This window comes from Brachycentrus maculatus, unplaced genomic scaffold, assembly GCF_059751285.1.
Source record: "Brachycentrus maculatus isolate JH-2025_06_01 unplaced genomic scaffold, ASM5975128v1 h1tg000475l, whole genome shotgun sequence".
Classification (NCBI taxonomy): domain Eukaryota; kingdom Metazoa; phylum Arthropoda; class Insecta; order Trichoptera; family Brachycentridae; genus Brachycentrus; species Brachycentrus maculatus.
In genome coordinates this window covers 965,288-989,070 of record NW_028281222.1, presented here as the reverse complement: position 1 = coordinate 989,070, position 23,783 = coordinate 965,288, and the positions used below count along the sequence as shown (strand labels likewise).

The 23,783-nt window shown below is 32.6% G+C and overlaps 1 protein-coding gene across 15 annotated transcripts in view; it reads left to right on the top strand.

Annotated features, from left to right (window-relative positions):
- LOC148302126 (serine/threonine-protein kinase MARK2-like) overlaps positions 1 to 23,783 on the top strand; it is a 205,387-nt gene that overhangs the window by 163,657 nt on the left and 17,947 nt on the right. For 13 of the 15 annotated variants that reach the window (XM_088272086.1, XM_088272084.1, XM_088272075.1 and 10 more), the window contains one exon: positions 1,118 to 1,244. In XM_088272086.1, the coding sequence (XP_088128212.1) occupies positions 1,118 to 1,244 (127 nt within the window). Of the gene's footprint in view, positions 1 to 1,117; positions 1,245 to 13,567; positions 14,915 to 23,783 lie in introns of those variants that run through there. The other 2 variants (XM_088272088.1, XM_088272087.1) reach the window with 1 other exon arrangement.

Sequence of the window (23,783 nt, the reverse complement as noted above, 5' to 3'; positions counted from 1 at the left end):
AAATGTACTCGGCTCTAACTGATTGACCTCACCAAAATGGTTGGCACTCAAAGTGTTAAGAGGGATTTCTTGAATATTTCTTTTATCATAAAATCTATTTATCAAATTTGACCCAAACAATAAAATGACTGCCAAATTTCATTGAAAATGATTTTCTTTAATGTTGTTGATATTTGCAGTATGAAGAATTTCGAAAGGAAAAATGTTAGCTTTTTAACAATGCATAATGCTCTAATTTTATAAATATATTGTTTGTAAGTAAAGAGTTTGTCGTAAAAGAATAGTATAGTTCATTCTCTCTTTAAAAAATTACATTCGGTCTGAAAAAATGCTTAAATTGAGTTATGTGATACCCAAAGACATCTTGTTGTCTTCCATGTGTCTATGATCAAAATTGTGTATTTGAATATCATAGATAAGTAGAGGGCGTTACAAGATGGCTTTGTGTATATGTATTATAACTAAATTTTCGCATACTTGTCAGATTGATAGTAAAAAAAAAAACGCAAATGTTGAGATTTTTTTTTCAATCCCCTCAAACTTGCAAGCTTCGTTGTTTTACAGAATTTTGACAATGTTCCACTAGTGGTTTCATACGATACCTTCAAACTCAGTAACTTCCTTGTTTTTCTGAATTTTGACAATTTTCCACAAGTGTTTCCATAAGTTGTCCGCCTCCGTAGTGTAATGGTCAGCACGCTCGGCTACCATTCTGGAGGTCCCGGGTTCGATTCCCAAGGGGGGTAAAATAAATATTAGTGATTTTTTCACTGTAATATTTATTCAAAATTACCATGGACTGGTACCTGAAGCGGAGGGCTGATCACCTTTCCTTCATATATAAACGATCAAGATAACACTGCGTTTATATGACACAGTGCCCTATGCACCATTGGGGTGCGGATAAGGGTTTCCACACAATCCCTTCAGACTTATGATCTCCCTTGTTTAACTGAATTTTGATAATTTTCTACCCATATTTTGATACGATTCCCTCAAACCTGCAAGCTAAGCTTCCTTGTTTTACTGAATTTTGACAAGATTTCAAGACTGTTTTCATACGATCCCCTCAGACTTGCGAGCTTCCTTGTTTTACTGATTTTTGCCAATTTCGCAGGACAAACTCGACCGCGCAACCCGTCGGCCGGCATCGGCGGCGGCGTGTACGGCGCGGCGGGCGACGGCTCCCCGCACTCGGCGCGGACCTCCTTCTTCTCCAAGATCTCGTCCAGATTCAGTAAACGGTGAGTGCCGACCGCTGGACTAACCACCGCCGCTAACCGCACGCATTCCGCGAGAGACGCACGTCGCGAGACGGACGACCATGCAGAGAAAACCATATCTGCGCATATTGATCAATTCATTTTAATTTTTTTATTTGTCAGTCACCCAGTGAGAGGATGTTTCTGACAGTGTCAAGTCTTATTTTTATTCACAAACAAAATAGTCATAAATCAAAATAACATTTAATCAATTTCTTGAATGTTTTTTGCATATTATTTTTGGCACATTTATAAACTTTATGAAATAAAACTTATACTTTTTTTCTTTTAAGAATGTTTAAGCACCTTTTCATTATTAGGTACATGTCAAACCCTGATGATGACAAGGTTTTCGTCGAAACCAGTTGGAGAAAAAAAAGTACCAATTAAAAGAGGTTAAAAACAAAATTGTTTTATTATATGATGTTAAAAAATAATTCAATAATTTTTTAAATAATTTAAATGGATGAAAGCAACTAGTATGATAGAAAAATCTCGCATCATTTATAGCTATATATGCGAATGTATTGAAAATAATTGACAATTTATTTTATTTTGTATGTATATTAATGTGTAATTTAAAAAATAAATACATCATTTAATGTATTTAAAATAAAAGGTTTTCTCGATGGTTTGCAAAATTATCTGTCTCGCCAAATGCGTCTCTCCACGTACGCAAATATATCCCTTATTTGTATGTCGCTTAGAGTTTACTTTACTGTGCTCGCACCGCCTTGATATACGTTGCGTGTCTTTTGTGTTACATTTCTCAAGTTGTGACGTCCTCGCTGATCAAGGTCGTTTCCATACCGTATAAATCAGACCAAAATGTTGCCATACTTTTTAAAAGATATTTTGGGTGGATACAATAATTTAATTTTGGGAATCAAAAGATTGAATTATCCATAAATTGTTCACCCCTTTGCTATAAAAATCTAAATGTTGAAAAATAGAACTATCGGTCAGAAAATGGAGAATCCGGAAATTTTGTTAAGGCAGGATAATCGATAGCTCGTAACTTAATTTTCTTTAAACCCAGGGAGCGTTTAACATAATGTGATTGAATTTTTTGCTTGAAATACCGTTTTTGTATTAAAAAAAGAAGTTTTTCTTTGAAATAAATGTGTGGTTTTGAAAAGAAAAACAGTTATTGAAACACGTAAGGACTTAAAAAAATTATGAAAATAATTTTACTATGTATATATTCTTTAAAAATATATATGTGCGTGGAATACACATATAGCTTTTTGCTCAGCTGAATTTTATATTTGAGAGCATACCCTTGATTTCACAAAAATTATTAATATAAATAGTTTTGGATAATTTATAGAGCTCCATTTTCGTAAAATGCTATCTCAAAGGCGCTCTTATTAAACTGTCAAACAAATAATAGAAGGGAAAAATTAATTTTTTTTTCCTTATCTATCTTAGATCATCTCACTCTCTCAGCTATTTACTGTCGACGGAAGAGCATTCCATGCCACCGGGTCCGCAAGAGCAAAGGCTCAATGTCTCAGAGACTGGGTGTGATGAAGCACTTTGTTCTCGAACCCGGATTTATCAAAATCTATAAAAAAAAAGAATTTTGTCCGCCTCCGTAGTGTAATGGTCAGCACGCTCGGCTACCGTTCTGGAGGTCCTGTGTTCGATTTCAAGAGGGGGGTCTAATAAATATAAGTGATTTTTTCACTTTGATATTTATTCAATGTTACCCTGGACTGGTACCTGAAGTGGAGGGATGATCACCTTTCCTTCGTGTGTTAGCGATCAAGATAACACTGCGTTTATATGATGCAGTGCCCTATGCACCATTGGGGTGCGGATAAGGGTTCGATATAAAAGAAAATTGAAATAAAAGAAGCAAATTCGGTTTTATGGATTTAATTATTGACCATCTGATTTATAAAGTATGGAAATGATCCTTTCTTCAGTCACCCTTTACGATGAATCACGATTTTGTAATCACGACACACTTGTCCCCCCGCACATTTGTGTAGTTTCATTCCCAGCCGCGCATTTATACGTACACAGTACGGCTGTCCAAACTCAAAACACAGTAAGGGACATTTTTTTGTAGTAGGTTTTTTTTGCATTTTTGGATTAAGTAGATTCTACCTAGTCCAAAAATGCAAATAAACGCACCACAAAAAAAATGTCCCTTACTGTGTTTTAAGTTTGGACAGCCGAGTAGAATGACTTACTAACACAATTAACGATTGACTTCCTTATCTCTTTTTTTACTTTGTGTTTGTTTTCTTTCGTAAGGTTACAACAAATTGCTCCTGTATCCATCCACTACTTGTATATATATATTATATTTATTACAATTCTTAATTAAAGTATTTATTCAAAAAACGACAAATTTCCTATTTTTTTTGGTTAAAAATGTTGATATGTTAATTCTAATGCAAGTCGACTTATTCTATTCTAACCTCACCCTTCTCTAAATTTATTATTTTCACATCTTGACTTTACTCTTTTTGCTTTACTCATTATCGTCTTAAAATATACTTTATTTTACATTTTCGCTCATCGTATCTCCGTAGGTAATCCTAACCTATCCATATTCTCTGATTAGTACATGACTTAATAACTGACTCTACCTTATTCCGACGAAACTGACCTAACCTTGCCATATCCATTGATAATTTTGACCTAACCTCACCTTATATAATAAATAAACTTTTTTTATAACCCAACCTTGTCCAACTCCGTAGCGCAGTGGTCAGCGCGTTTGGCTACCGTGCTGGAGGTCCTGGGTTCGATTCCCAGGGGGGTCAGAATAAATATGGCTGATTTTCACTCTCATATTTATTTAATATCACCCTGGACTGGTACAAGAAGCGCAGGGCTGATCACCTTGCCTTCATGCAATTAACGATCAAGATAACACTGCGTCGCTACGATGCAGTGCCCCTATGCACCATTGGGTGCGGATAAGGGTTAGAAGAAACCCTGCCCATTCAGTAAGACAATTCAGACAAACCCTTATATTCTTTCTAACCTAACCTTACCTAACCACTTCAGAATAGTCAGGTAATGTAAGATAACAATTATGTATTTTTTGTATATTAAAAGCATTGTTAACTTTGTGATATGGTAAAATAACACTTTCCTTATCATTCGTCGTTCAATTTGTGTAGTACCATTTAAATTTACTAGTTCATGACTTCCGGTTTCGGAATAACCATTCCATCATCAGGTCGAATGTAGACTACATTAGAGTTAATGGTGAAATGGTTATTCCGAAATAAATCAGTGTTTTAAATTGGTATTACACAAAGTGAACGATGAATGATAAGGAGAGTGTTATATTACCATACCACAAAGTTAACAATGCTTTTAACATACAAAAAATACATAATTATGACCTTACCTGACTATTCTGAAGATGACTCTGACCTGAACTTGCCATATTCTAGGGTAATCCTGACCTAACCTTACCACATTTTTGACCTAACGTTGCCAAATTCTACAAAACCTAATCTAACCTAACTTCAGTACATTCTTATGACCCCTAAACATTTCTCTATCTAACTCGATTTCAAAAACATTTACAATCTTACATTGCTAAATTCTAAGACACTTGACCTAACCTAACCACATACTTACGACCTAATATTACCTATATCGCTCACTCCTTTCAACAACGTCAAATATCAAAAAACTTGATTTTTCAGGAGATCGTTTTTACAGTTTAAAAATATAATACAATGTATTAAAAATAAATATCAAGCTTTTACTGTGCAACAGATCTTTCTAGGTAAAACCTGAATGTTTTTTCTCCATTTGAAAAATATTTAGTATATTAAAAAAAATAATTAAATAATATGTTTTCTTCAAAATGCAAAAGCAACACTTTCTGCCCTGTAGCGGGTAAATATTGAGTTGAAAATATGCCGCTTTTGCTGGGATATAGTACATTTTCTGGGCATTCCGAAAACATGCACGACTGAAAATTGACAATATTTGATATATGACGTTGTTGAAAGGAGTGAGCGATATATCTTTTAATCCTATTAAAATATCGTCATATTCTATTGTAAAAACTAGAAACATTTTTACTTATTTCAACTATATTTGGTTAGATCAATAATCGGGGAAAAAAAATGTCTTTCAAATCATAGAATCCATTTTTCTCACATTTTTATCCCTATAATTGTTCTTCACTGTTAATATTTTAATTAACATCAAATAGTTTTAGCTTCATCTCTTCTTGACTAACATATTTACCGATACATTCTTTTCATTCCTCATTTTTTTTTACATTCCTGTTTGCTTTTTAGACATACTGTGTTTTGATCATTTCTCCATGGAGCATTCGAAATTAAGACTGCAGTGTTGCGAGCTGAAAAAATAAAATCATCTCAAAATCAGAATGAGTACTTAAAGTACTTAAATAAAATGAATGCTTTTTAACCTGGCAACACTGCGGTTTTAAAAATTGTTCCGTATTTATAATTTTTTTTTTTTTTACATATAATTTTGTTCTGTTTTTGAATTTATGTTTTATGTGTTGAAAAAAATATTTCTCTCAATGTTATTCAGTCCAGTTGGAGATTTTATACAATTTTTTTTCTGTTAAAATAAACAACCATTTTTGTCTTGTCTGGGGATGCACAATACTTATTACAATACAATAAAATTACATAAATAAATTGTATATTAAAATACAATAAAATTACATGATATATTTGTATTTTTAATACTTACAACATATAAATGAATAAACATTTTATTTAGACTACCGGCTGTACTTCAATTTTTGCACTCTTAAGAGATATGACTGCAACATTCTGACAGTATAAAATAAAATAATACACCTACATTAAAACACATTTAAAATTTTGTATGAAAAATAAAACGTTGAATTTTCTACAGTAACTTAATATCTATAGCGAGTGGCGTTTTATATTAAGAATTATTATATATACGATAAAATGATAAAAATTTAAAAGTTTTTATCATTGAATAATTTCAAATATTTATCATTAAATAAGGTCCGTATCCGTAGTGTATGGTCAGCATGCTCGGCTACCGTACTGGAGATCCCGGGTTCGATTCCTAGGGGGAGTAAAATAAATATAAGTGATTTTTTCACTGCAATATTTATTCAATATTACCCTGGACTAAAGTGGACGGCTGATCACCATTCTTTCATGTGTTAAAGATCAAGATAACACTGCGTTTTTATGATGTATAGTGCCTTATGCACCATCGGGTGAGGATGAGGGTTTGAAGATGAAGAAGAAAGTCAATATACATATACTTTAAATCAATTAAATATTCTTGAGTCTCTGTAGTGTAGTTGGTTAGCGTGTTTGGCTACCAAGCTGGAGGCCCTGAGTTCGATTCCCAGGGAGGTCAAAATAAATATAAGCGACAGGCTCAACCATAGATGGTGCCGATAACTCGTATGTGAAAGAGGGTGTCAATTGAAGGATAAATGCAACATTCGAAATTTGAGTAGTGGGGTTGTCAATCGTGGGTAGAATGTTGAATGTCACACTTTATCACTTAAACCAGCCCATGACCTCTCATTATCCCTGTAGAGGATCAGATATTCATATTCGTCCATGTTGAGATATCAATAGAAAAGAAGTTGATAATAGATAAGATATTTAGACACTTGATGACACTTTTTAATAAAAAAGCTTCTTTACATCTCACCAATAGATGTCTCTAGTGAAGTTCTAGTGATTCAAGAACAAGGTTTCTAAATTGGTTCATATATATAGAACTTCCAAGAATTTGAGTAGTGTGGTTGTCAATAATGGGTAGAATTGGTGAATGTTACACGTGTGTAAAGTGGCCACTTAAACCAGCCGATGACGGTCGTCAGCCCCGTAAATGCCCGGACTTCCATATTCTTCTTCATCTTTGATGAGATGTCAAAAAATAATACTTGATGCTTACATGTCGTAGTCATACAGGAGAAAGTGACCAAGTGCATTTTTTACACAAACGTGATCATTGACTATTTGATATCTTACTAGTTTAATATTGCCCTGAAAAACATCCCAAAGGATTTTAAACTTGGGAGCATAATATATTGACTTGTTAAAAATGACCAACTGCATTGATGTTTATTTTCTTGCCAAGCAAAAGTGACTCAAATGGCCCTCCTGAATATTTTAGGTTTCGTTAGTTGGTCACTTTCTCCTGTACGACTACGATGTGTTTGATTCCAGTCGAAACACGTTTTTACATTAAACATGATATTTTACATGACGTTAGACATTTCACATGACGTTAGATAGTGCATACAGACACATATATGCCGTATACACTCCTGAATCAGTTTGTTTTTCTTCTTCTATTTTTTTCTATTTTTAAGACGTTTTAATAAATTAATACCATTAGTTAAGAGAATCCGTATATATATGCCTCTTGCAACACGTATGTTCATATAAGCGGCAGGGCAAAACGCATCACGTTTTTGTTTGTTTTGAAGGCTTAGGATTTTAGTGGCTATGATGTAACATTACAGGTTTTTAGCTTCAAATTGGACATTTTACAAATCAAATTGGAAGTTTTATAAAAGAAATTGGATGTTATATTGTAATTTATAAAAAAGAATGAATTCATATTCGTGTAAAATATATTCATATCGTGTCGGGTTGTGGTCCCGTGGTTAGTGTCGCGGACTCTCGAGCCAGAATTTCTCGGTTGGAACCCACTCTACCACAATTTGATACCTATTTCTAATAATGATCCGTTAAGGCTCATAGAAATAGTATGAAATTGAATTATTTTTGTGAATAATAATTACACTAATATTTGTCTTTTTTTTATATATAAAAAAAAATAGTACTACATATACTGTCAGTGTGAATACATCTTTTATTCTTACAACTAGCAAGTGCGTTTGTCGTTAAGTTGGCAAGCCTGTAATAGTCTGTGTGTGGGGAGTGTACTCAAGTTTTCAGACAAGATTTTCAATACAAATTTGAAACATGAGTACCACGTTCAATATATTCAAAAAAATCTTTAAAAAAAAACAATATAACATCCAATTTTTCTCGTAAAACATTCAATTTGATTTGTTAAACATTCCATTTGATTTGTAAAACATTCAATTTCATTTGTTAAACATTCAATTTGATTGTTGAACATTCAAATTGATGTGTAAAACGTTCAATTTGATTTGTTAAACATTCAATTTGATGTGTAAAACATTCAATTTGATGTGTAAAACATTCAATTTGATTAGTTAAACATTCAATTTGATTTGTAAAACATCCAATTTCAAGTGTAAAACCCATATCATCCATGATATGTGTAAACAAGAATGTGAGCAGTACTGCTCCGCCGCTTGCCGCATATCATAATAAAAAATTGCCTTAATTTTTTTTACTAATAACTGTAGTATGTGAATTATGCGCTAGGCTTATCGTTTATTACAGTCGATATCGCTCTCTTTATGACTATATGTTTTTTCTTATTATTTGAAAAAAAAAACTTTTATATATGAAAAATCGCTTTTAGAAAACAGCCCAAATTATTTCTTACTGAATCGTATTTCTACTTAGATACCTTGTTTTTAGAATGAAAAAACTTTTTATTTTATGATAAGTGTTGTCGCTTTTAATGTTATATTATAGATATTGTAGTTTCCATATTTACCCAGCCGTATTCTGTCTGCATGAACTCGTATGACTTTGTTGAAGTTACATAGATGTGATTTGTTACTCCGTCGACCCAGATGAGTGAGATGATATGATGATGCTCGTTTCCACACACTGTCAATTTGATTCCCGACATAACCACTTTGAAATCCATCTCTATTTTCCATTTCAATGTCTTCCCTTTTTTCTGCAATTGATATTCTGCAAAATTTAAACTTGAATTTGACCATTTGAACGCGTTAAGCAAAAAATTAAAGTTGGAATAAATGAATATAGAATAAAAATAGAATTGTTGGGTAATATATCCAAAATTAAACAAGGTTTGTTGGATTGAATTCTACATTTGTTTATGTATATGTTAATACGTGACGCGTTTCGTTTTATTAAGACATTGTCAAACACACCAATACAATAAATAAAAATAGAATTAGTGAATGTTACACGTGTGTAAAGTGATCACTTAAACCAGCCTATGACGGTCGTCACCCCCGTAAATGCCCAGACTTCCGTATTCTTCTGCATCTTTGATGAGATGTCAAAAAATGATATGAAAATTAACTCCTGTAATTGGAGATAATCCAGATTTGTGAACAAGTATTTGGACACACTCAAATTGTTGTAAATAAAAGTTGATTTGAAAAAAGAAAATTTTCCTTACGAAATAAAGTATTGTATAAAATTTCTTTTACTTCCTTTTATTTGTTTACGTTAGTCCATGGCGTGTAAACACCATGAACTATAGTCAATTCACGCGTCCAAAGGAGAAAAAATTTCGTGCGACTAGTCGATTTATGCGTCCCAAGGGTTAAGGGTTAAGGGTCTGCCCATTATTGAAAATCCATATTGCATTAATTCTTGGAACCTGCATCTATGCAATGGTCTTAGATCCTCCCGCATACCGGTAAAGTTTTCCATACATTTGTGAAGTAGGCCGATTGTTACGCCGTCAGTTAAATGGATTGGTGAAGTATTTATTAACCTTTTAACCGCGTCAACTTTGTTCCTGAGAGACGCCCGTACGCGGCGGTATTTTGCCGTTTTTAAAATGATTACTTTTATCATGTATTTAGTTAAGAAACGATTTATTTTCCTAAACAAAAACGTTCAATGGGATTCATTGTGCCTTTTTGGTACTCTATAATACACGTGTGTCACATTATTCTTGAAATATATCGTAATATAAACAAATTAGATCGTAACATAAATAAATCAAAGCACGCATCGTGTGTCACTCTTACCCGCTGGCGATGCGTAGCGTCGAGAGTGAGACAGATATAGGGCATGATTATGGCGCGGACTAATTACCGACCGCAAGAAAAATCAGGGATTTGTTCTTTTATTTATCCTTGTGATGTTACAAATCATTAGTCAGATATTTCAACAGATGTCATAAGGCCAAGGATTGACGTATTATTTTATCCAAAGTTCCACACCATGAAAAAATCCCTCCAAGTTGAACTGAGGTTCGAAACTTGGAGCAAAGTAAAAACACAAATTGTTTTCTAAACTATATGGACCAGTTCCATTCTGAATAACCTTAGCCAATTATAAATTAGACCAATAGCAAACTATAAACTGCCCAGGTTTATAGTGGTTAGAATATTCGATTTTGAAAACAATTTAATTGTTTTCTAAACTACATATATGGACCGGTTTCGGTTTGAATAACCTTAGCCAATTATAAACTTGACCAATAGCAAACTATAAACTGCCCATCTTTATAGTGGTTAGAATGTTTGATTTTGAAAATGATTTAATTGTATTCTAAACTACATGGACCAGTTCCATTCTGAATAACCTTAGCCAATTATAAACTTGACCAATAGCAAACTATAAACTGCCCAGGTTTATATTGGTTAGAATATTTGATTTTGAAAACAATTTATTTGTATTCTAAACTATATGGACCAGTTCCATTCTGAATAACCTTAGCCTGCATGTTATTACATGACCAACAGCAAACTATAAACTGCCCAGCCTTATACATAGCGGTTAGAATGTTTGATTTTGAAAACAATTTAATTGTTTTCTAAACTATATGGACCAGTTCCATTCTGAATAACCTTAGCCAATTATAAACTTGACCAATGACAAACTATAATCTGCCCAGCTTTATAGTGGTTAGAATGTTTGATTTTGAAAACAATTTAATTGTTTTCTAAACTATATGGACCAGTTCCATTCTGAATAACCTTATCCAATTATAAACTTGACCAATGACAAACTATAAACTGCCCAGCTTTATAGTGGTTGGAATGTTTGATTTTGAAAACAATTTTTTTTAAAAATAATTGAACAACCATATCATCATTTGCTAATGTCTAATTTTCCACTTCGTCATTTCTACTTAACTCTCTAGGAGACGGTTCAAACTCATTTTCTTCTTGCGCTTTGTACTAACGTGGTTTGGAAAATAAACTATATTATAAGCTGCGTATCCATTTAATGGCGAGCATGGAACCCACACGATATTTCTGATGAAATAACGCATTATTGCAAGGCATTAACCCTCTTTCGTCTACCAACAGGGTCTAACGGACCCGTTCCAATGTTGATGTTGGGTTTCTTCTTCTTCTTCTTCTTTTTGATGGCTTTTCACCCATCTTGGGTGTTATAGCCAGTGTCGAGTTATTTTTTATTTACACTTTTTACATTTGACTTATAAGTTTTAGTATTCCTGTTAGTGGGGTTAGTTTTATTAGTAATGTTAGTTTGTTTAGTGAGTTATCATACACCTTTACAAATGTATACAATTAACCTTTTAACCGCGTTCACTTTGTTCCTGAGAGACGCCCGTGCGCGGCGGTATTTCGCCGTTTTTTAAATGATTACTATTATCATGTATTTAGTTAAGAAACGATTTATTTTCCTAAGCAAAAACGTTCAATGGGATTCATTGTGCCTTTTTGGTACTCTATAATACACTCGTGTCACATTATTCTTGAAATATATCGTAATATAAACAAATAAGATCATAACATAAATAAATCAAAGCACGCATCGTGTGTCACATTTACCCACTGGCGATGCGTAGCGTCGAGAGTGAGACAGATATAGGGCATGATTATGGCGCGGACTAATTACCGACCGCAAGAAAAATTAGGGATCTGTTCTTTTATTTATCCTTGTGATGTTACAAATTATTAGTCAGATATTTCAACAGATGTCATAAGGCTAAGGATTGATGTATTATTTTATCCAAAGTTCCACACCATGAAAAAATCCCTCCAAGTTGAACTGAGGTTCGAAACTTGGAGCAAAGTAAAAACACTAACGGTTATGTCAGCCGCGTACAGGGAATGTTTTCTGAAAACACATACGGTTATGCGAGCCGCGTGGATCCGGTTAATTTTAAGATATTTACAAATTATTTTATAAACAAGTTTGTTAGGGGAGGTTAGTAAGGTTAAGATGTTGGTGGGAAATGAAACGTTTATGCTGGAGAGGTCTGAAAGGAAGCTCGGGTAGCCGTCATTCAACGGTACGTGTAGGTCGGATTATTTGATTTCCAGCCGTTTATGCGTTCCTTATTACGTTCCAGAAGGATTGTGCATCCCTCGGTGACAAATATAAATATCTTTTTGAATTATAGAGTCTGTCTCGTTGCCGCAAACTGTTTATTGTATAAAATTTCTAAGCCGAGATTGGTGACTGGAACTAAAACACTAATACCAACCGTATAAATGAGATTGACATTTAAAATCTGAGGATAAAAATCTTTAATTTTAATTTTTGTTTATATTATTTTCGAAGGGAGTTTATTATGGTTTATTTCCTTTAACAATTGCACGCGCATTAGTAAATTTATAAAACTGATTTTGTTATATTTTTTATTCATTTTGTCAAGTATATTTTTCATTTAGTTTTTCTTTCTATGTTTATGGATTGACATTACAGATTCAACCGAGGTATTTATCTTTCACGAGTGGATGGATACAGATGTAGTGTTTTTACTATCGATATGACAAAAAAGTACTGCTAACAATTTTTTCACAGGCTCGGTAGAAATTTCCGGAGTGAAATAATAATGTTCAAAATCAATGTTTGACGAAATTACCAAGAAAAAAAGGTTTTGACAATATGATATATGCTGAAAATTTTAAAAAATCACATACAAAATGTTAATTGATTATCGCAAGTTTTGATTGAAAATCGAAGAAATTAAACTAAAGCATGTTTCATTTAAAAAAAATAATTAAAACGTTTATCAGTTGGTTTAATATAGTTTTCATATATAATAATGACCTGTAATATGAGATTAGAATTAATAGGTACCGAAATCAACGCAGTTCCTGGTCGTAATAATTTCCTATTTGGACTTTTAAAACAAAAATTACATTCCTGTAGTGAATATCTAATAGAAAATTAAACATTCATTTACACATTGTACAGTACAAATTATTATATTACACAAAATATTTCAAGTATTATATTTATTTAGAATAAATTAAGCGTATAAAAAATGAAGCAAGCGATTATTGAAATCTATTGATAGATTACTGAATCGTTGTATAACATCGCGATGGCTCTAGTTTATTTACAAAAGTATTGTGCATTTTTGGGCGAAAACGACAAACCGGTTAATTTTTAGATCGTCAAACGGTCGCCGTCTCTGACTGAACTGAATGATTTGGGATCTCTCCCGATCATCTGTGTAAAGAGACTTTTCCGTCGCAGGTTGAATCACCACAACTGACGAGGATAGGAGTGTCGGGGGACCACGGTCGGCGCCCCCCAACAGTCTGCAACCGACGATCTATGCGCCCAAACAGTCTGGAATGGACGAACTTTGCGCCCAAACAGTCTGGAATAGACGAACTTTGCGCCCAAACAGTCTGCAACGGGCGATCTTTGCGATGCGAATAATAATTGAACGCCAGTTCATCGACCAATATACCAGTCCTTTTCGATACAACATCGAAAAGGACTCGGTTTTATAGCAAATAAATTGCAATATTTTTTTTATCGAACGAGTGACAAATTTCCAAAATGCGCTTTTCGTACAACGAGCGGCGGTCACTCCGCGGTGTGATCCGAGGGGACAATCTGTGACGCTCGGTTTCAATTTCCTAGAAACGTGGTGACTAGACAATTTCCCTCGACGACGGAATGTGTCATTTGAAAGTGTCGTTTATCCAAATATGAGTCGTCCGTTATATGTGAAATAACCGATAGAATACTCGCTAAGTCTTAAATATAACAAATTATCAAATAAATCTCTCGGAATTGTTTCGAGAATATTTTTGTATTGATGTTCCAGAGTCAATTCATTGTTTGAAACGATTACAGTAAGTCCTGTACTTAAGTGATTCATTCGTTCCAAAGGTTTTCCTGTAAGTCGAAAAATCATGTTAGTCAAAAAAAAAAATTTGCATATTTTTTATACTTACATGGTATATAGTAATATAAATGGGTTTTTTTTTAAACGAAAAAGGTCCCGGAACTCACTTATAAACTCCTGGAAAAAAATTCAAATATCATTTAAATTTTACATTGCAATACCATGTTTTATGGTTTTGACGAATTATATGAATATAATTTATATTTGAAGCACTAACTTTGCGATTTTCCATTTTATAATTAAAATGTAACTTTGTTTTAAAATCACTTAATAACTTAATTATTATGTCTACCGGTTTCCAAGCTAACCGCATCTGTATCAAGACTGATTGATACTAATAATAGTACTGATTAATACTAGTATTAATCAGTCTTGATAAAGAAGCAGTTAGCTTCGAATCCGGTAGAGATTATAATTAAGTTATAATAAAATATTTATAGTGATTTTAAAACAAAGTACCATTTTAATTATAAATGATTATAAATGAAAATTAAAAAAAATACATATTCTCGAAAAAGGTGCCAGAACGCTGTTCCACTACATCACATGGAAAAAAGCCCTGTTTATATTTAAAATATCATTTATGTACTAAATATTAAAATCAAACACATTAAAATAAAAGTTGTGACAATTGTTTCGCCATGTTATGGTATTGTTTATGACTTTAGAAAAAAAAAAAGAAATTGTGTAAGAACGAATTCACGTAAGGAGAGGACTTACTGTTTATACTTTTATTATTGTTTTTCTTTTATTTAAAAAAATATATATCTACAGAATCAGTTTTCTGATTCCTTTTGATATAACTTATAGATTTTCAATTTTAATCTCTTTGATCAGTAAACTGAACTACTGAGATAATTAATGAAATTACTTATTTAATTTTCTAATTTTTATTTGTTTGTTTTATTCTTTGATGCTTCCAAAATGAGTTGTATAGTTCCAAAATTTATCTAATTATTTTTTTAATAAAATAATAATAATAAAACCCTTATCCGCACCCCAATGGTGCATAGGGCACTGCGTCATATAAACGCAGTGTTATCTTGATCGTTTACACATGAAGGAAAGGTGATCAGCCCTCCGCTTCAGGTACCAGTCCAGGGTAATATTGAATAAATATGACAGTGAAAAAATCACTAATATTTATTTTACCCCACTTGGGAATCGAACCCGGGACCTCCAGAACGGTAGCCGAGCGAGCTGACCATTACACTACGGAGGCGGACAAAAATTTTTATTATTTTTTTCGAACATTATTTTTTTAAAACAAATTTATCACTATCTTTGAATCATCCATTTTACATTTTACTATCAATGTGTTTTGATCTATTTCATTACATAAGCGATTGAAAAGGATTTTTTTTGAGATGCTCAAAGGCAAAAATAACTTCATGAATTGATTCGGCAGTCACTTTGTGGTAAGATCTAACCATTTTTAATTAATGTTTTACTTAGTAAATACCACTATTTATTAAAATCTACTGCGACACGTGGTTCGATGCAATCCGCATCATTTTACGCAACATACGGTGTTTGAAAATGATATGGAATGCATCGAAACACGTGTCACAGTAGATTTTAAGAAAAAGTGGTATTTACTAAGTAACACATAGATTAAAAATGCAAAAATAACTCCCTAAGTAGAGTAATAAAAAATTGTGAACAATGATTTGAACACATCCAAAATTTCTTTCTAAAAAGGGTATAATATATTCAAGTTGTTTATGTTTTTTTTTAGTTTTAGCCTTTGAATTTTGGATATAAATTCAATTTTCAGATCATATTATGCCAATTTTTATTAATTTAGAATAATTTGAGATATCGCTCACTCCTTTCAAGAACGTCATAAATTAATAAACTTGATTTTTCAGGAGAACGTTTTTAAAGTTTAAAAATATAATACAATGTATTAAAAATAAATAACCCACTTATTGAACTTTTTACTGTGCAACAGATAGAACTTTTTACTATCTTTTAAGGTAAAAACTGAAGGTTTCTTCGCTATTTAAAAATATTTATTTTGTTTAAAAATAATTAATTAAACAATACCTTTTATTCAAAATGCAAAAACAACACTTTCTGCCCTGTAGCGGATAAATATTAAGTTAAAAATATACCTCTTTTGCTGGGATATAGTACATTTTTTGGGCATTCCGAAAACATGACTAACTGAAAATTGACAATTTTTTATTTATGACGTTCTTGAAAGGAGTGAGCTATATATGGTATATTTTAAATGATTGATGGAACTTTATGATTTTTACATTTTATAGAATAATTAAATACAAACTTTGTTTTTAGCTGTTTTTAATTTTGGTGCCGGTTTCGACAACCACCTCTTCTTACTATCCATCCCTGAAGAAGACAAGGTATTTGTCGATGAGGGAAAAAATGGTATTAAAAAAAGCTATTAGGAAACGCAAAAAAATTCATATAAATTAACTAACCATCATGCCCATCTTCCCATCTGGTTGTGCTAAGTTTTCCTCGGTCTTCCTTTGCTCCAATTTCCAAATACATTTGCCTCATAAATTTGTTTTACCGTTCTTTTCTCGCTCATTCGCTCCACATGTCCAAACCATCTCAATACACACCTTTATTAATTTTGTAATTTGATAATAATCTTAGCCTTGTATTTCTTCTTTATGAACATGTACCATACATGGTTTTGCCGCACTGAGAGATGGCATTCCGACAGTCTATTTTCACCCCTCTTTTGCCACTCCACGATTCACTTCCATACGTTAGGGTCGATCCAGGATAAAGTTTGTGTTTTATTGATTTTATAAAATGTGTAACAAAGCATCAGAAAATAAAAAAATAAAAGAAAATTTACAATTTTTTCTATGTTAATTTACGCTTGTAAAAATTTATGTATTAATTTTAAATCAAACACAGATTTTTTGAGTCTACTAAGTTGTATTTTATTAACAAAAAACACATAAAAAATTATACTGTGACAATTGTTTCGCCTTGTTAGGGCATTATCAAACGAATGTGAAGATCAAATGGACTATGGTTCTTATCTATAGCTACATAATTGTTTAGTTTTTAACAAAAAACACATAAAAAATTATATTGTGACAATTGTTTCGCCTTGTTAGGGCATTATCAAACGAATGTGAAGATCAAATGGACTACGGTCCTTATGTAGCTAAACAATTATGTAGCTATAGATAAGGACCGTAGTCCATTTGATCTTCACATTCGTTTGATAATGCCCTAACAAGGCGAAACAATTATCACAATATAATTTTTTATGAGTTTTTTGTTAATAAAATACAACTTAGTAGACTCAAAAAATCTGTGTTTGATTTAAAATTAATACATAAATTAAAATGGAGTTCTGCAAATTAAACGCCAAGTCAATAAATACTTGTAAAATAAAAACAATGAATTGACGCAAATAAGGAAACATTCTAACAAAGTGTTAGTGTAAATATAATATAATATTTTCGTGTGTATTAAGTATGGTTAAAACTTATATAGTGTATATATTGAAAATGAACATTTTAAATTTAAAAAAATTAAAGTGTCTGATGTGATTCTTAAGTTTGTTAATATTCATCGCCCAAGTGTTGGTGTAGTCATAAGAATATTATCCTTACGACGCTTTTGTAGTCTACTTCTTGCATTTCGTATTAAGTGAAAATATTATTTATAATTTGAACTCCCCATTTGTGCGGTGGATGCGTTCCATACGATGATACCTTGTAAAAAGAGTGTACTAAAATAGTAATAAAAATATGGTGGATTGGTTTTCTTTGTATAAAAATCAAGTCAGGTTATCAAGAAATTAAAATCATCGTTGCGTATTGTTTGATTTAGAAAATACTTTGAAAAATCAAGGGTAACAAAATCACTTGTATAAAAATCAATTCAGAATATCAAAAAAAAAATCATTATTTCTCATTGTATCTTTGTTTGAATAAAAAATTCTTTGAAATCCAAAAACATTCAGCCAGCCCCGTTCTACATACTTCTCTGCTCATAGTACTGAGTAGTAAGCACATGTGAGGGATGTAGGAAATTCCAAATTTCTGTTACGCATTGTTAAATGTATTTTTTTTTAGTTATTTCAAAATGTGTAAAAAGGGAGTTCAAAACATACCGTAGTGGAAAAAATTCTGGATAATTTTGAATTGTTTTATTTGCTGTTTAAAAAAGTAAAGATTTCTATGGTGCTCAGAATGAATTCCACCGCTTTAGGGCGCTTGTCCACTACACGGAATTTCACCCCTCCGGCAGTCCGGTTTTGAAACACGACAGTTTAGCGTGATCGAATTTATGCGCAACGTGTTCACGCACCGATCAAGAGCAACGATCCGAAGAAATATGGGCAAAAGCACAAGCCAATCCTCGTTTTAAAACGCTAACTGATATGCCGGACGGTAAAATTACATGGAATTCCGGGTAGTGGACAAGCGCCCATAGAAATGCGGCAAACAGATTTCTATAGTGCCCAGAATGACTTCCACCACTATAGAAATGCGGCAAACAGATTTCTATAGTGCCCAGAATGAATTCCACCAGCGTATATTTTTAACATTTTAAATATATCACGCATTTAAAAACATAATGGCGTCATTTTCCGCAATATCGTTTATAATATCTTTGTGCAATAATTTGTTTAAAGTAACTCAAAGCTATCGCTTTTCACGTAAACTATAGGTGTATAATAATATTAAATAAACTTTGTTTTTTCCTATGAAAAATTTATACAGGGTGTCTTTTTTGCATGGCATATCATCTGATTACAACCGTATTATGAAAATTTAGCAAAATAAAAAAAATTAATAAAAAATTGGTCATAAATTTTTTCCGTATGATAAAAAAAATCCCCCTCTTTATTGTGATGGTAAGCGCATTCGGCTACCGTGCTGGAGGTACCGGGTTCGATTCCCAGTGATGGTCAAAATAAATAGTGTTTTTTTACTCTCATATTAAATTCAGGTTATCTTGGACTGGTACCGGAAGCGCAGAATTGATCACCTTGCCTTTGGTATAGATGAAGAAGAATATGGAGTCTGGGTCTTGCAGGGCTGTTAGCTCATAAGCCCTGTAAGTACCCAGACTTTCATTTTCTTCTTCATCTTTGTTGAGATGTCAAATTATAATTTATATCATGACCTTTGGAAGGCGAAATAGTTGTCACTAAAATATTATCTTAAATCATCAAAATCAGACGTCGCAGTTTGATTTTTAACGATGACATTTCTGAAATTCTTCAGTGCAAACGCCAAATTGATAAAGAAATCATTAATATGTTGGCCATTCAAAATAAGAACGTCCTGTATGTAAATTTTTTGTGGCACTAAGGTAATATTCCTAAAATGTATTTAATATATATTTTTTTCCGCTTGGTTTGCCTTGTCGACATGGCAACACTGAGCATTCGACTGATGTAATCTAAATAAATATGCCATCACTCGAAGACAGTGCCCTACGCCTCATTTCAGTAAACTTTGAAGATAGTCCATTATTTAGGGGAGTCATTGGTATTTTAAATTGTTGACAATTGTTGGGACACCAACCCTATCATGTAGGTTGAATTTTGTTCTTCTTCTTCCTAGCTCCATGCCAACTTATCGTCTTTGTAGACTTTTGGGGTCAGCTCTCCTCGTCCTCAGGCTGTAGGTCCTTCTGTCATGGACAACGTCACCTAGGCCATGCCTTCGAATCATGTTATCTTTCTGCAGCATCCATGAATTCATTGGTCTTCCTCTAGATGCCTTTCGAGGAAGATCCATGGCGATTGCCTGGTTCATAATATGATCAGGTTCTCTGCGTCCTATGTGCCCATACCATCTCAATTGCTTTTCCTCTACCTTACTATTGATGCCTGTTACAGCCAGGCTTCCACGAATGCGTGAACTTTTTATTTTGTTTCATTAATTGATTTGGCAGTCACTTTGTGGTAAAATCTATCCATTTTTAATTAATGTTTTACTAAGTAAATACCACTATTTCTTAAAATCTACTGAGACACGTGTTTCGATGCATTCCGCATCATTTTCAAACACCGTATTTTGTCCCTAAGGTCTTTATTTTGTCTCTGAGGGACACTCCAACCGACTATGTGGTCGTGCAGTTTCAGCGATTTATATTATTATAGTGCACAGCGATTGCTCTAACATTCGGTTAAGCCAAGTTTTCTTTTCATTGTCAGATTTAAACAAATTTCGTATAAAATTATTATTATCGTAAAGATGCCAGAAGTACCTCTCTAAATGTGCATAGGGCACTGCACTCTAATTGATGAAACTTTAACTTGATTGTCAATCGCATGAAAACAAACGCGTACAGGATAGTAGATATGGCAGACTCTCAAAAGATCACACGTACGCATATTGTTAGCTTAGTGCCAAATGTGCGTAATTCCTTCACTGCTGAATGTAGACCTCTTTTCATTATTTCCAGACTTCTCTCACTTGGTGTGTAAAGTAATCACTTAAACCTGCCTATGACGGTCGTCAGCCCCTTAAATGCCCAGACTTCCATATTCTTCTTCATCTTTGATGAGATGTCAAAAAATAATATGACTTATGTATGTATATGTTTTGAAAAAAAAGTTATAATAAGATTGAAGAAGATCGTTTGTTGAGATGAGATGTCAAAAAATATAATAGAAACTTCATTCCACTGGTCGCGAACGAGAGACTGCCATATAACTGTGTAGATGATACCATAAAATGTTGAATTTTTACGAAAATGACAATTGTTTTATGGATTTCTCTTTTCGTAAATGCTCAATCTTGAATACATTGACAATTGATCAGACTATATGATATTATTTAACTAGTAATATATACATATACATGTTGGTGCCTAAGAAATTAAGCAATAAATAATTGTACGTAAAAAATAAATAAAAAAAACGTTAAATTTTCATCAAACGTATACTGTGTATCTATCATTTTAAACATGGTTTTTTTGTATATAGTAAGCTATGATATTACGCTCCAGAATGAAAACGTTATAACCCTTTTTTTTTTTAATCAAAATTATTTTAAAGCAGGCTAAAAACTAAAAAAAAATAACTTCGCACAAAAATAATGATTTTGACTCTTTTTTTTTTTCTCTCTCAGCTAAACTTTATTTGGAAATTTTTGGAATGCCATTTGCAGCGCACTTTACACATTTTTGGAATGCAAATTTATTTTCATAATTAAAAAAAATAAATATGTGAATGAGGTTTTTATTTTAGTAATGAAGCGTAAGACTGATCGACTGCCTTCATTATTATAATTAGCGGTCAACTTAACATTGCGTCAATTTGATGCAGTGCCCTATGCACCATTGTGTGTAAATCGGGATAAGAAGTTGATATTGAATAAATTTTCCGCCTCCGTAGTGTAATGGTCAGCACGCTGGGCTACCGTACTGGAGGTCCCGGGTTAGATTCCCAGGGGGGGGTTAAATAAATATAAGTGATTTTTTTCACTATAATATTTATTCAATATTACCCTGGAGTGGTTCCTAAAGCAGAGGGCTAATCACCTTTCCTTCATGTGTTGACGATTAAGAAAACACTGCGTTTACATGGTGAAGTGCCCTATGCACCATCGGGTGCGGGAAGGGTTGGAAAAAAAATTCAAATAAATTAAAAATATTTCATAGATTTAAAATTTTTTAAACAAAGTTTAATTGAGAGATAAAGAAAAATCTATACATAACATTTTTTACGCAATGTTATTTGAAATTCTTCGCATAATTTTTTTAAGCCAAGGAATTTTTTCAAATGTTTGGTGCTTTATTTCATCTGTTTCTACGGTAATTTTCTCGTCATTTCAATCCCTAAGTAGATATAAAATAGAGGTGAATATTGCGCGACTGAAGTTTAATTGTAAAATGTTATTTTCTATTCCTATTGTTTTTAAATTTGTATGTAAATTTGTAGGCACTGGAGTGTAATTTTTTCAAAAGTCATTTCGAATGTATTTTGAAAAAACAATTATATAAATTAAACTAAGGATAATTTTCTTTTTGAATTTAAGGCGTGTGAATGTGGTGGAATTTTCACCATATTTGTCACTGCCCTAGGTTGAAAACAGAAAATAAAATATAAAAAAAAACTTTTTTGAGGCTCACCATATAGAGTTTTTTTTTTAAATAGATAGAAAATTAATAATCAATTGATATTAATATAAAATAAAATGTTTTATTTTTTTTCTTTTACTATGTTTTATTTTTATTTTTAAATCAGGACTACCAACGCAGTTTTGGTATATTACGTTATCCGAAACTACTTAAAAGAAAAGAATACAGTAAACCCTCCTATAACGTTGAGATAGTTACCGCGTTATCAGAGGAAACGTTATAGTGTTTTTTTTTTAAAAATTGTATTTATAAATTTTAATCAGCGGAAAAGACTAAAATGAGTCATTTAAAATTAAATTATAATTTTTGACCGCCTCCGTAGTACAATGGTCAGCACGCTCGGCTACCATTCTAGAGGCCCCGGGTTCGATTCCCAAGGGAGGGGGGTCAAATAAATAAAAGTGATTTTTTCACTCTTAATATTTATTCAATATTACCCTGGACTGGTACCTGAAGCGGAGGGCTGATCGCCTTTCCTCCGTGTGTTAACGATCTAGGTGACACTGCGTTTATATGATGCAGTGCCCTATGCACCATTGGGGTGCGGATAAGGGTTTGAAGAAGATGAATGAATCCCCTATAACGTTCCCTCCGTTAACGTGGTTCCCGTCTCAACGTTTTAGGGGTTTACTGTAATTTTAAAAAAATATTAAAATATTATGAACAGTATTAAATAGTGGGAAATGTTTGAAAATAAAACATTGTTTTATATGTTTTTATTTTATTATTATGATTATTATTATTGTTTAAATCCCATTGTTTATCTATCGTTTTATGTTCTAAAGAAGTGGAAATTTAAGATAATGAGTGCTTTTTCAAAGGGATAACAAAAAATTACATATTCTTGGCAAAATTGCATTATAATACTGCATCATAATACAACTGCATATATAAATCCTAGATAACTAAACTGTATTTGTAGATACATAGTAACTAAACAGTAATCAGGCGGACTACGCAATTAAAAACGTGAAAATTATCAAAAGTATTTTTAAAAAATAGCAACTGGTCGAGTGATTTTTTCACTGTAATATTTATTCAATAGATACATAGTAGCTAAACATTCGTCGGGCGGACTACGCAATTAAAAACGTGAAAATTATCAAAAGTATTTTTTAAAAATAGCAACTGGTTGAGTGATTTTTTCACCGTAATATTTATTCAATATTACCATGGACTGGTACCTGAAGCGGAGGGCTGATCACCTTTCCTTCATGTGTAAACGATCAAGATAACACTGCGTTTATATGACACAGTGCCCTATGCACCATTGATGTGCGGATAAGGGTTTTATTATTATTATTAACTGGTTTCATGACACTTGAGTTTGGTTTATTAGGAATGAATGTAAGAGACATTTGACAATAAATCAGTATTCCGTAAACTGAGCCTGGCGGGTGCGGGGTGCAGGGAAGTAAGCGCACTTGACTTGCACCCAGAAGGGCGTCGTCG